At 32.9% G+C, this 13,762-nt stretch overlaps 3 protein-coding genes across 3 annotated transcripts; 2 read left to right on the forward strand and 1 right to left on the reverse strand.

Annotated features, from left to right (window-relative positions):
* Nucleotides 1-2: 2 nt before the first annotated feature.
* Nucleotides 3-2,029, forward strand: TIP1;3 (tonoplast intrinsic protein 1;3). Its single transcript, XM_047314667.2, has 3 exons — nt 3-392; nt 960-1,210; nt 1,336-2,029. The coding sequence occupies exons 1-3, from the start codon at nt 260-262 to the stop codon at nt 1,708-1,710; spliced, it is 759 nt and encodes a 252-aa protein (XP_047170623.1). The 5' UTR covers nt 3-259; the 3' UTR covers nt 1,711-2,029.
* Nucleotides 2,030-3,817: 1,788 nt separating this feature from the next.
* LOC124838936 (F-box protein At2g39490-like) lies at nt 3,818-6,157 on the forward strand. The gene is made up of 3 exons (XM_047314666.2): nt 3,818-4,959; nt 5,453-5,614; nt 5,708-6,157. Exons 1-3 carry the CDS (start codon nt 4,186-4,188, stop codon nt 5,927-5,929), a joined length of 1,158 nt encoding a protein of 385 aa, XP_047170622.1. The 5' UTR covers nt 3,818-4,185; the 3' UTR covers nt 5,930-6,157.
* A 1,610-nt stretch (nt 6,158-7,767) lies between these two features.
* LOC124838933 (disease resistance protein RPP13-like) lies at nt 7,768-10,995 on the reverse strand. The gene has a single exon (XM_047314664.2). It carries the CDS (start codon nt 10,610-10,612, stop codon nt 7,964-7,966), a length of 2,649 nt encoding a protein of 882 aa, XP_047170620.1. The 5' UTR covers nt 10,613-10,995; the 3' UTR covers nt 7,768-7,963.
* Between the last annotated feature and the right edge of the window lie 2,767 nt (nt 10,996-13,762).

The raw sequence follows: 13,762 nt of genomic DNA on the forward strand, positions 1-13,762 counted from the left end.
AACCAATAACATCCTATTTGGCTAGCCGCTGTTTTAGCTGATGTTACAAACGTTATGAAGCAGAAGCTCTTGCAAGAATCCTGAGATTTGTCACTGACCGTTTCCTTGGCCGTTGATTTTGATGTTGAGAGTGCGAATATCACTCTGACAGTTAGTCCTCATTCATAAGCAAATTGTATAGAAATGAAAAGCCAGAAACACGTTTAGTTTTGTTCTGTTTCTTGAGGTTCTGTTCTGATTCCTGAGCTACCCAATAACAATGGCAATGTATAGAATTGCAATTGGGTCCCCTGCAGAGGCTGCCCAACCTGATGCAATTAGAGCAGCATTTGCAGAATTTTTCTCCATGATCATTTTTGTTTTTGTTGGAGAAGGATCTGGCATGGCTTACAGTGAGCACTCTTCACACTCTTTTTTTCATTCCAAAAACTTATCCTACTCCCATTTGAACTTACATTGCATTTCAGAATAATTTACTGTAAATTTGAAGTTTTTAGGACTTTAGTGTAAAGTTTGTCAGATATTGGATCTGAGACTTTCTCTTGAGGGGAAATTCTTATATGGTCTAGAATATTATGTGTTTGTGGTTTGGTTTCAATCAATCTCTAAATGACATAAGACTTGTTTTTTTAAAAAACATTCATAAGAAAGAATAATAAAGTTAAATTAAATCATTAATCGCATAAAGATTGATGATCATGTAATAATTTCTCCCTATCAAGGTGCTTACATCAAGTAAAAGACAAAATGGTAAGACTCACTCACAATCACACATACATACATGCAGTAGTTCTACACTTCCATTCTGAATAATGCTAGCTGCATAATATCTGCAAACTTTTAAACCAGAGTTGAAATTTTGAACACCAGTTTCAATTGTCATGTCCTCTATTTTAGTGTTGTTTAGGCTCAACAATGTGAGGATTTTGCGTGTAGCTATTAATTGGCTATTTTGGCAGGCAAGCTTACCGACAATGGACCTGCAACACCTACTGGTCTAATACTTGCATCACTGTCTCATGCATTTGGACTTTTTGTGGCTGTTTCTGTTGGGGCAGTTCATTCTGGTGGTCATGTGAACCCTGCAGTCACATTTGGTGCCTTTATAGGAGGAAACATAACCCTGCTGAGAAGTATTCTGTATTGGATTGCACAGTTACTTGGTTCAGTTGTTGCATGCATTCTTCTGAAATCTGCAACTGGTGGAATGGTAGTAACCCTTTAATCCTTTAATCTTCCTTCAGCTTTAACACTGCCACTAGCAATTGATAGTAACCTTTTGCACTGATTTCATGGTTGAAATTGAAACTCTTCCTTGTAACATGTACATTGCAGGAAACATCAGGCTTTTCTCTATCCCCTGGTGTGTCTGTGTGGAATGCATTGATTTTTGAAGTTGTGATGACTTTTGGTTTGGTATACACAGTTTATGCAACAGCAATGGATCCAAAGAAAGGGAATGTGGGAATTGTTGCCCCTATTGCAATTGGTTTGATTGTGGGTGCCAATATCTTAGTTGGTGGTGCTTTTGATGGTGCATCAATGAACCCAGCTGTGTCCTTTGGCCCTGCTGTGGTTACCTGGCAATGGACTCATCACTGGGTCTATTGGGCTGGACCATTCATTGGTGCAGCTATTGCTGCAATTATCTATGATAACATCTTCATTGGTGATGATGGTCATGAACCTCTTTCAAGCAGTGACTTCTAGATTTTGCTTTCTGATAAATGTTGAGGTGTGCTTGTGCTCTTATATTCAGGAGTGAATAAAATTGCTGAAGGTTTAAGATCCTTTTGAGATTGTTAAGCATTGATAAGGATTCTTAGTACTCCATTTTTATGTTGTAGGAATTAAGATTTCTCTTTCTCTGGTTTTGTAGAGATGAACAAGGAATTTCTAGATGTAATCTTTTATGTTAGACTAATGAGTTGCAATCCTTTTTAGCTTTTCTCTACTATTATTATTCCCTCCTTTAATAGGGTCATGTAATGTAATGAATTTTAATGTTAAACTATGAATTCACTTTGCTCATTAATATGATAATTTTTTATGATGTTTTATGAGAAAAAATAAATAAAAATGAAAGATCAAGTAAATATGGGAAAGCATAAAAGTAAAAAAAAAAAAAAGAATTGAGTTTCCTTTTATAGAAAAAAGCAAGGGATTTGATAAAAAAAATAAAGAATAAAACAAGAGAGGAATATTGACAATTAAGAGCAATATAGTGATAACAAAATATGAAAAGTTGGGAATGGTATGAATTAAAAGAAATATAAAATAGTAACAATTAATGAGTAATAATATGAAACAAATAAATTTCAGAACTATTGAAAATTTGTGTTTAATTGAGTTATCATACTTTTGAAATTATGGTATAAAATTTATATTATTTTGTAAGTATATTATCGTTGAAATTCTTATAGGTGATACTCTATATAAATTTTCTATATATGTACCACTTTTCATATAAAACTTAAAGATTTAGTATTTATAATTTTTTTCTATATAAATTAATGTATCACTTTTGAGTTATTTAATGAAATTGAATTAAATATAACCAAAAATATTAGCAAGGCTAGAGTATACCTATTTTGAATGTAGTAAAAATAAATATAATGAGACATACGATAAACTCGTACTTATAGTAAATAAATTATGAGTGTATGCAAAATGTCATGATAAATATATAAAAATACTCCTTATTACAATTTACAACACTATATGCAAATATTTGTAAGTATTGTTTTCTTTTGCATTGAATTTTTTTATATATTGTTTTATTTTAAGAATTTATAACAAGATTTTTAAACTATTATTATAAATGAACATATGCGATTTTCATTTATGCTTTAAGCAAAAAAAAAAACTTTGAACAACTAACACTTTCTTCATATATATATATATATATATATATATATATATATATATATATATATACACAGGTTAAGTAAATTTCTATCAGATGCATGTTTCACTTTGTTTAGTCTTTATTAATTTCTTTTGATCTATTTAATTTCACAGATTTAAGAAACATGAAAGAATGTACTTAAAAACTATTTAAAAAATCACTAAATAATAAAATCAAATTTATAGGATAGAAAATTAAAGTCCACATAAACCATTATTTTTATGACAGAGTTTTGCTACTCAAATTTTCCAAGTTTTGTCAGTTTTTATTAAAAAGAAGTGTCGTGTGAAGAGAGATTTGATCCCCACGACCATTGTCTTCTCAATACCTAAATAATTTACAACAATTTATTTTGTTTACGTCGACACCTATGCTATGCCTCACAATCACACATTTAATATTCTTTGTACTTATATCTTTATAAAACTCAACATATTTTTTATATTCATTTTTTATACTATTTCTTTTTAAGAAAAATTCCAAAAGTTAATTATTTATAATTATTTTATTGTTATAAAACGGTTAATAAATGTAAATATATGTTATTTTATTTTTTTCACGTGCCGACACATTTAATATTAGTGACAAGAATGGAGACATTGAACAATGAAGATGTAATGCGTTTCTAGAAAACCAATTTCAAGAATAGCACGAAATCCTATGTTGCTTCTATCAGCAATATTGTTATTATCTTGACTTTACCTTAAAATTTGTATTTTTTTTACCAAGTCCATGTGATAGAGACGGTCCTAGTCTGCTTTTCTCCGTTCAAAATCTCAATGGTAAGAAAAATAATAATAAACAATGTAATAGGTCCATTGTCCATAGCTACAAGCTTTTCCCCTTTTCAAATGAGCAAGCTATAAGAAAGCTTGACCCTTTGAAAGATCTCAAGCAAGTTGAAATTTTTCCATTTTAGAAGCTACTCATTTGATTGGAGAGAAATCTTTTCATTTTTGGGTACCATGGAGTCACAACTGTTCAAAAGTTTTCATCTGCTTATTAAAATATTATATGAAAAAGCCTATTTTGGATATTAGATTCCTGAAAACTACATTTTGACTATATACATGAGTATGTGTCGTCTTAATGAAACAAGAGTACATTTTCAAGCAGCATTTAATGGCCTCATCTTTCCTTTATTGTGTCTCCTTACTGTTTTAAATTATGGTAGCAAATGTAGTTATGGCGACAGCAGAAAAGGTGAGGTGCAGTTAATTTTGTACATGTATATAGATTATAGATGAGACTGTGATGAAATTGAAAGAAGAGATTACATGGGAAAGGATCTGTTGAGTAATCTACCAGATGAAATTCTGGGTCGCATAGTTTCTTTTCTGCCAAACGAATCAGCACTAGAAACCAGTCTCCTTTCTACCAGATGGAGAGACCTGTGGAATGAAGCTGTTGTAAGACATGGTAGTGAAGAGGATATCATAGGTGTTGTTGCAGGGTTTGTGACAAATTTTCAGGAGCTTAATCCATTGAAGCATCCCAGAAAGCTTCAATTTCACTTCGCTCAAGAGAATGTGGTTTTGGCAACTGTTGCAAATAACAGTAAGCTTATGCTTGATTTCACCCCTTGGAAGGAAGAGCTTCAAATGGGGTATGGCTTGTTCTTCATGCCATACCAGTCTTTTCCTTCCACTTTCTCAGTCAAAACCCTCTATCTCAAATCAGTGACTTCTTTCACCAGTGAGGTAGCTTCTTCCATTGTTTCAAATTTGAAGCACCTTCAGAACTTGGTGCTCATTCACTGCAGAGGGTTGGAATCTTTGAGTGTTGACTCCATCTCAGAGCTTCACAGTTTAACCATCTTGGATTGCTTGGAGTTGAAGTCTCTCAATCTCAAAACTTCTAAACTCAAGTCTTTTCGGTACCGTGGGCCTCTTCCTTTGATTAGGCCAGAATTTCATTTCAACCTCAGTCGTGCCATGCTTGATTTCAGACTAGGACCGAGCTGCACTGGTTTCACCACCAGGGATTTTGATGCAACCCTATTAACCATAAAGAACTCTGAAGTTCTTACTCTGTGTAAATGGACTTTTGAGGTATGTCATGTTTGTTTGATTGAATTCTTTTGGTAGTTCTTGTATGTTCATTGAGAAATTGTAACAAGGATTGAACCTAACACTTCTATGCACATTTTCATCACTTAGAATATGCTTATGATATCAAAATGGTCTGGTATAATTAACAGATAATCATGCTCTTTAAACATATTGTCAACTGTTTGATTCTTACATTCGTCTGTGTGGAAGAACACTGGCTAAAAATGTCAGTTCCTTGAAAGAGCTTTTAATACTTTAAGAGATACTTTGTTTACATGGTTGGAAATCTCACTGCTCGTGATAAGACGAGTTTATAGTAGATAAATGAATGCAAACCTTAATTTATAAGTCAGTTTTGTAAGATTGAATTAAACTTAAAGTTCACTTCTTAACGGTAATTGATCAGTAATGATAAGAAGCAAAACCAAGATGTCTCATCTTTTAAGTTTTCTGCATTGAGCAATGTAACTCCAGCAAGGTTATCTTTTTGCAGGAATTCATATGGCCATCGATTTCTCCTCTATCTGGGAGCTTCAAATTCTATAAATTAAGAGAGTTATGGTGGATTGACAACTATAACAAGAAGGAATTCAGCATGGAAGCCTTATTCTCCTTCTTGAAACTATGTCCTTCCTTGGAGCAACTTGTTGTGACTGTATGTGTCCTCATAGGGGATTAATTGAACCTGTGTTCTGCTTTAGTTGTTAATCTTTCTGACATAATTCATTTTTCACTTACTGATATGCAGATTGATCCTGAAAGTTATTCTGCTGAAGGGACCAATTCATGCATAATGAAAGAGACTAAATGCACTGAACTGCAACATCTTAAACTGATAAAGTTTATGGGTTTTCCTTGTCCAAAAGATGAAATCTCATTGGCTAAAGGTTTAATTCATCTGATCAAGGGAAACCCTCCAAAGATAAAGTCTTCGAATGGGAATTTCTTGGATGCAATCTCTGTGCAGTGATTTTTACATCAATCACAACAAATAAAGATTTGTTGCAAATACCAAAGAAAGCAAGATTGAGAAAAAGTCATGTACTAATTAAGCATGTATCAAGGTACTATGAATGTGTTTTTTTTTTTCTCTCCTATTGGCTTTATCTGTAGCCTTGAAGCAGGGTATTTGCAGACTAAGGTAATTTAGTTTTGAAGAATAAAAACTAACTGATAAAATCGTATTTCAATGATGTCATTCTCAAATTCAATTTAACTTTTTCAACTGTTTTGTAGGTTTTGATTAGAATTGATTAATTCTGACACTCTTGTTTGAACCGCAGACATAAAACCGTGTATTCTATAAATATTGTTGTACCTGTACTATGGAAAACAAAGTCAATTATTATGAGATCACTAATGCAGTCATTGAAATATTATGCCATGAACAATTGTAATTGAATGGTTAAGAACAAGATAGATAAAAGGAAGAAAAAAGGAAAACTCACACAGAAAATCACACCCTCAGTTTATATTAAAGTGATTTGTATTTATAAAACCAATTTATGATGAAATCTGACATAAAATATATACTTTCTATTTTGAAATCATACTAACTTAATTTTAACTAAAATTTAATTCAAACGTATATGATATTAATGATCTTATCCTAAACTTTATTAAAAGTATATAAAGTTTATATTGTAAGATTTGATCTGCATTTTATAGTTAAAGAAAACAAATTATTCAAATTAGTTTCAGATATGAACAAAATATCTAAGTTTAATTTGATATGACATCAAACTGAATATTCTTAAATGTTTAAAATCTTTAAAATGAGATTCCAAAAGGAAAAAAAGAAAAGAAAAAGAAGGTAATTTTGGCTTCAATCCCTCCAAACAATGATTTCGTTATACTTCACATTCAAAGGTGGTTGATTGAAGAATTATGGAAAGACAAATTTTCAAACAAACTACGATGTGCTACCACGGATTGACATCCTCAAAGATAGAAGGAAAATTGCATGACTTGAATAGAAATTATGATATTATTTATTAACTATAAGCGTAATCATTAAACAAAATTATTTTATTAAAAGTATGATAAGGCGTGTTAGAGTATTGGGGACACTAATTAGCATTATTTTTACAATCATAATAGAAAAACTCTCCATTATTCTCGCCGACCACTTGGTCCAGAGAAATAATGGAAAAGGTGGAGAATCTAATTCTTCATTGATTGTAGGGATAGACAACAAGCTTAGACTAAGTCTTCACCTTCTGCACAAGGTCAACAAACATTGAATTTGTCTTTCGATAAATATTATTTATTTAGCTTATAAGCATTGAATATAATTCCAATTCAGGGTATTGTAATTGCTTTTAGATTTCATGTAATATATGGAGTTACTTCAAATAAAATCCAACATAATCTCATTTGGGAGAATAATAAAGCTACAGGTGCATGCATGCATACTTTTTTCAAGCTCGATTTTGAATATGCAAACCATACTTATTGATATTATTAGACAAGTTACTCTCAATTAATATAATAACAGTGGAAAATTAAAGCATGATCCTATTCTGTCAAAACCAACGCCAAAATGACTGCAAGGTTTTAAATACATTTTGAACGAAACTGAGGAAGAATTTTGGGTGGCACACTGTTGAAGATGGCCATGTTTCTTTGCTTAAACCAAGTCCAATTTAACAGAACAATTTGTATTCTTAGTTAATTAGAATTTAGGAATCAGCCACTAGTCCTTTCGAATGTCCAAGAAATCAGCATCAATCAGATTGAAATTAGATATCCTTGCTTGTTCAGGGAAGATACAATCAAGGAATCAAGCTTTAAATATGACAAAGACAATGAGGGAAAAGGTGTCACCTGTGAATAAGTGGGCCTTCAGATAAGAAAGCTAAGAAACTGCTTAACTTATCTTATATTCATTTACTTCCGATTCTGCAGTGGTATAGTTTGGACCAATGTGACAATATAACAATAATACACTTTTCTATGAACCAAGGAAAAAAATGAAGCGTATTTGAACTAATTAGCCACTGATTTAGAGAAAATCTAATTCATCATTTGCTGAGAGAGGATAGACGACGAGCTTACAAGCATTGTTCATCACCAAATTTTGGAGTCCTTTTGCTAATTCTGTACAGGGCCACAAGACCTGCACTTCCCGCAAGGTATTCAAAGACCACACTTCTTTTGGAAGCTGAGTCAAGGATTTGCAGCTTCTGACGACCAAACGACGAACACGTGGCATTGAACCTCTGTCTACTCTCCACATTTTGACCTTGATTGCAATCATCTCAAACACTTGAAGCTGAAGGAACCCTCCCGTGGCACAATGCAGGTCAAATCTAGTATCATTCGTCTGCGATGACAATTTCAGAACTTGAAGGTTGGGAACCTTTCCTAGCGTATGCATGACAGTGGAGTTGAAGAAACCAAACTTTGTGAGGGATATCTTGGTGATGTTCGACGGAAACACATTTGCATTTTGAGGAATCTCAGTAGTGCCTATCACTTTCAGCTTCTGGAGATGGCTCAGGCGATGGAGACTCTGTAACTGTATTTTAGCATTGCACTTGTCACGTCTTTCGTAATGTATACCCAATTTTGTCATCCCTGGGAATCTACGACTATCCAACAACGATGCTGTGCGAGGATCAAGAGCCACGGTTGAGAGGGTTTGAAGATTGGGCATAGTTTTACTTTCTGAGGGCATTTCTGGGAGCCCAACGGGTCCAAACAACAGAAGATGCCTTAGTTGTTTAAGTTGCCATAATTCACCAGAAAAGGATTTTATAGGCGAACCTCTTAAATCCAAGGTTTCTAGATTCCACAATCTGCATATAGAAGGTGGAATAGTTTCAAGATTATGAGAGTGTATTCTCAAGTACCTTAAATGAATGAGCTTCTCCAAATCAGTGGGTATTGAGTTAACATTCATTCGTCCTAAATCCAACACGCGAGCCAACCTGAAGCTCTTGAGAAGCCATCTCCAGTGATTTGCCTTAACCTTGTACACCTCTTGCCCAAAGCATAACAAGGAACGCGTCGCCGAGATGGTGTAATCAGATACGATACTCGAAGAGAAATGAAAAAGAGTACCCTGGAGAGACAACTTACGGGGACAACTATTGAGGTTTTGAATATCAATCTCTCCACAAACCTCGAAAAACTTGTCTTCCCTGCTCTCAGATATGCAAAGGTCACGAAGAAGATCGTGAATCCGACATGTTTTGACACCCCCATCATTGGTTCTACTTACCACTTGGATCAAGCTTCGATCCACCAGTTCATCCAAGTACTCTTCCGCAATGTATTCCGGCTCTGGTATGTCTTGGCCTCCAGAAGTTTCTTGTGTTAATAATCCTTCGGATATCCATAACTGGATTAACTGCTTCACGGGGATCCTATAATCTTCAGGGTACATGCCAAAATACAGAAAGCAAGGCTTTAACCTCGCGGGCAAGGAGTCATAGCTGAGTTTGAGTATGTCCTTCAGTGTGTTGTCCCTCCCAAGATGCCAATTCACATGGTCCTTGATTCTAGACCAATCCCTCGGTGACTTCTTGTTAGCCAAAATCCCTGCCATCACAATAAGGGCAAGTGGCAACCCATCACAGCTATCAGCGATCAATTTTCCCAGGGATTCTAAATCACAAGGACAATCTTCTCCTCTAAACACCTTCTTGGAAAGCAGCTCCCAGCTTTCTTCTTTGGTGAGGAAAGGAAGAGCGTAGGGAGGAACAGGACCAGCGTGAGAAGCCACCTCAGCCGAACGAGTAGTCATCAATATCCTGCTTCCATTTTGATCATCAGGAAATGCCCCTTTAACCTCATTCCACACCTGTTTCTGCCAAACATCGTCCACCACCACCAAGTACTTGCTTCTGTTCAAGCATTCTCGCACCTTCATCTTCAGCTCTTCATCACTCACACTAGTCTCTTCTCTTTTCTTGAACAAATTACTGTACTTGGACGTGGACATCAAACACTTGAGCAGGCTCAAGAAAAACTCCCTTGGTCGATAATCATTAGACACATAACCCCACGCCCGACAAGGAAACATGTTCTTCACTCGGTTAGAGTTATATACCTTTCGAGCAAGCGTGGTTTTTCCCAAACCACCCATACCGACGACGGAAACAACTTTAAGACGAGAATCCGACACCGTGAGTTTCTCAATCACAACCTTGGAGTCCAGCGCAAACCCTACCACCTCTTCCTCCTCCACCTCCCTCCTCTGCCTCCGAATCCGCTCCGCTTCCTCTTCGCTGCCTCTCTTTCCGTCATCGATGCCGTACCTCTCTTTGTTGTCGAAGATCTCTTTGATTCTGGCCTTGATCCCGTCGACCTTCACAGCCACCTGGTGAAGCATGAGCGCGTGGTCCACACCGCGGAAACCGACTTTCCCGATCACGTTTCTCCGGCTTTGCTTGATGATGCAGGCGACGTAGGTGTCGATGACGTCTTCGGCCTCGTGCGCGACGTCTCTGATCTGGCTGACGAGCTCCGCGACCATGTCATGCTCTTTGCGCTTCCCTTTGGAGGAGTTCCTGAGGAAGATATTCATGAACCTGAGCTCGCTCTGCAACGACGTAACTTGGTCGCGCACGCCGGTGAGAAGTTTGGCTTCCTCCACCAACAACCTCGTCAATTTGTCGATCAGAAACACAACAATCGAATCCGCCATTTCTCTGCACTCTACAGTTTGGATTGGAAATGGAGCGATCTTGGTGCACCCCACTGCACTGCACTCGCTAGTTTCCGTGTTCTCTATCTAAACACAAAGGTCAACGTCGTAGCATTCTCTCCATAGTCAACACCTTCCACTAACAATCCAACCTCTTTCTCTGGACAATACTTTCTGGACCATTCTCATCTCATGATTCTGTTTTTTTCTCAGATATTTTTTCTTTTCGATTTTTTTTTAATCTCTCTCTGTTTTATAAGAAATTAAAAATCAGGAATTACATCAAAATGCATGTTAATTCAAAACATATGAAATGAATTTCAGTAAGAACTTTTCGAATATTTTTTTTCTTTTATTCTTTCTTTATAGCATTCTCTCTTTTCTTCTTTCTCTACCGCAGGGAACAACCATGTTTATATTTTTTTTTCCATCATTGTGGGTGCAGAAAGTAATAGTCTTACTGGCGCGACCCAATTTGAATAGTTTGGTTCCCTCTTGTTTCATTTTGGAGGATTACTCCCTGCACCGTCCCAATTGCTCCTGTACGACCACATTTTTTAAAAATTCTAATTCTATCCTTCACATTTTAAACAATTCTACACTTCCACTTCTTATCTTCAAGGGACATCACGTCCGTTTAAGCTTTATATTCTTTTTTAATTCTTAATTTATTAAAATATTATACTTTAATTAATTTATATATTATTTAAATTTTTTTATTTTCTTATAATATTATGTAAATTTATTTTATTTTATTTAATTAAATAATTATTACTAATTTAATTTAATTAAATTATTTTTTAATTAATTATAATAAACGTATATGCACATCCGTTAAGTTTTTCTTTACTTTTTTAAGTTTGTAGTTTATTAAAATATTATATTTTAAATTAATTTATAGGTTATTTTTAATTTTTTTATAATATATTACGAAATTAATTTTAATTTATAAAATTAAATAATTATTATTAATTTAAAGTAAAATAAAGATCAAATTAATTAAATTAATAATTATTATTTAATTAAATAAAATAAAATTAATTTATGTAATATATTATAAAAACAAAAAAAAATTAAATAATCTATAAATTAATTTAAAATATAATATTTTAGTAAACTAAAAATTAAAAAAAATTTAAACAGATGTGACATATCCGTTGATTATAATTATTTAAAAAATAATATAATTAAATTAAATTAATATAATATAATTATTTCATTAAATAAAATAAATTAATTTATATATAATATGTAACAAATTTAGAAAAAAGTTAAATAATATGTATATATTAATTTAAAATATAATAAATTAATAAATTAAAAGCTAAAAAGAAAACAGAAAGTCGGATGTGGCGGATGTGACATATTTGATGAAGAAATTTTTCTTCTATTCACATCTGTTAAAAAAAGAGAAGTACGAGTGTATGGTTTTTTAAAACATATAGGATAATTTTAGAGTTTTTTAAAATGGTGATGGCGCAGCGAGTAAGCTTCGGTGGTGTAGGAGTAATCCTCTTCGTTTTGTCAGAATTTTGAGACCCACGGTGTTGAACTTAGAGAGGCTACTACTCCGTATAAGTGGGCTCGGCCCAGAATCAGTTAAACCCAATTCTCTATTAATTTTGTTGTGTTTTTTTCTTCCAAAAATTATGGTTTGTTCAAACTTCATTTTCTTAATAATGTATCATGAGAATATATATGTATATAAAAGATATCATAGAAGTGCATGATTTGTGAGTTAGGAGTATAAATAAATAGTTTGAAAAATGTAACTGTTTGATATGAAATAGCGATTTATTTATGAAGAAAACCATGATATCAAACTCAATAATAAAAGCGAGTAATAAAATTATAAGTAAATTAAATTGTCAAAAATCCACTTGTGAACGATAAAATTAATGTTATATTTTAATTCTCTTTAAGGATTTTTCCTATGTTTGGTTTTTGCTAATGTAGAATTAGTTGTAAGTTTAGTTCGCAATATCTAACTTTACAAAAATGCATCGGAATAAAACACGTAATTTTATTTTTTAAACGGAAAAGTTTTAGTTGTCAACATAAATGCTGTGACTCACGGGGGCAATTGTTCTTGTGTTTGGTAATGAAAAAAATAAACGTGTAAGAGAAAAGAGGAACAAGTTTCAAGGTAACACAGTATTTTGAAGTTGTTTTTAATGATATTAACGAATCAAAATTCATTATATATAAATATAAATTTTGAAACCATTATTATGAAAATGATGAAATTACCGTACATAATAGTTGCATGTATTTTTTTGCGTATTGTTAATGTTATATCTACAACAAGGTTAACTATATTTGCCAAAAAAATTAAAAACACACGAAACCTAGATAAACAAAATATATATCAACATGTTATTAAAGTTAAATGAGTGTAATAATTATAAATTTGGTATGTAATAAATAGAATTAGTGTCTTCAAAATATGTATTAATACAGAAAAAAAAAGTAATTAATAGGGCTGTAAATTTACATCTTACATATAATTAACAATATAATTAAATATAACTTTTAAGATGTATCATGTAATTGTTCGGTCAATATTGAATTAGATGGTCCAACGAGTTAGTCATGTTACAAACATAATCATGTATTGTTCCTAAGACTGAACAACTGTGCTCAATAGATCAAGCGATCAGTCTATAGAGATATTATCTCTAACACTAATCAATTTAATACAAAACATTATTATTACCCATTAGGTTGTATTTAGGCCACCAGTAATCCAAAGTTTATTCTGAAGTTTACAGATACAAATTTGAAGTAAAAAAATAAGTGATAACATTTAATACATGTTAATAACTTGAATTATTGAATCTTTACTGACTTTGATATTATTTTGTAGAAACCTCTAAACATAATAGATAAACAGCAAGGATAAACAATATATAAAGACGAATATTTGAATTGTCAACCATCCGTATAACAGTAAACATAAAAAATCAAAATTTACATTTATAAATCAAATATAAATTTTATAATTTAATTATAAAAATATCACAACATATTTTCCATCTCATATTGTTACACATCATATATAAATTCACTAATGTGATAAACGGTTTTTGTGTTAATAGTAAGATTATAAAAAACATTATACTTGGATTGACACTTGAATGTGAGGATGAG

Source organism: Vigna umbellata, chromosome 4, assembly GCF_029865625.1.
Source record: "Vigna umbellata cultivar VRB3 chromosome 4, Vumbellata_1.0, whole genome shotgun sequence".
In the NCBI taxonomy this organism is placed as follows: domain Eukaryota; kingdom Viridiplantae; phylum Streptophyta; class Magnoliopsida; order Fabales; family Fabaceae; genus Vigna; species Vigna umbellata.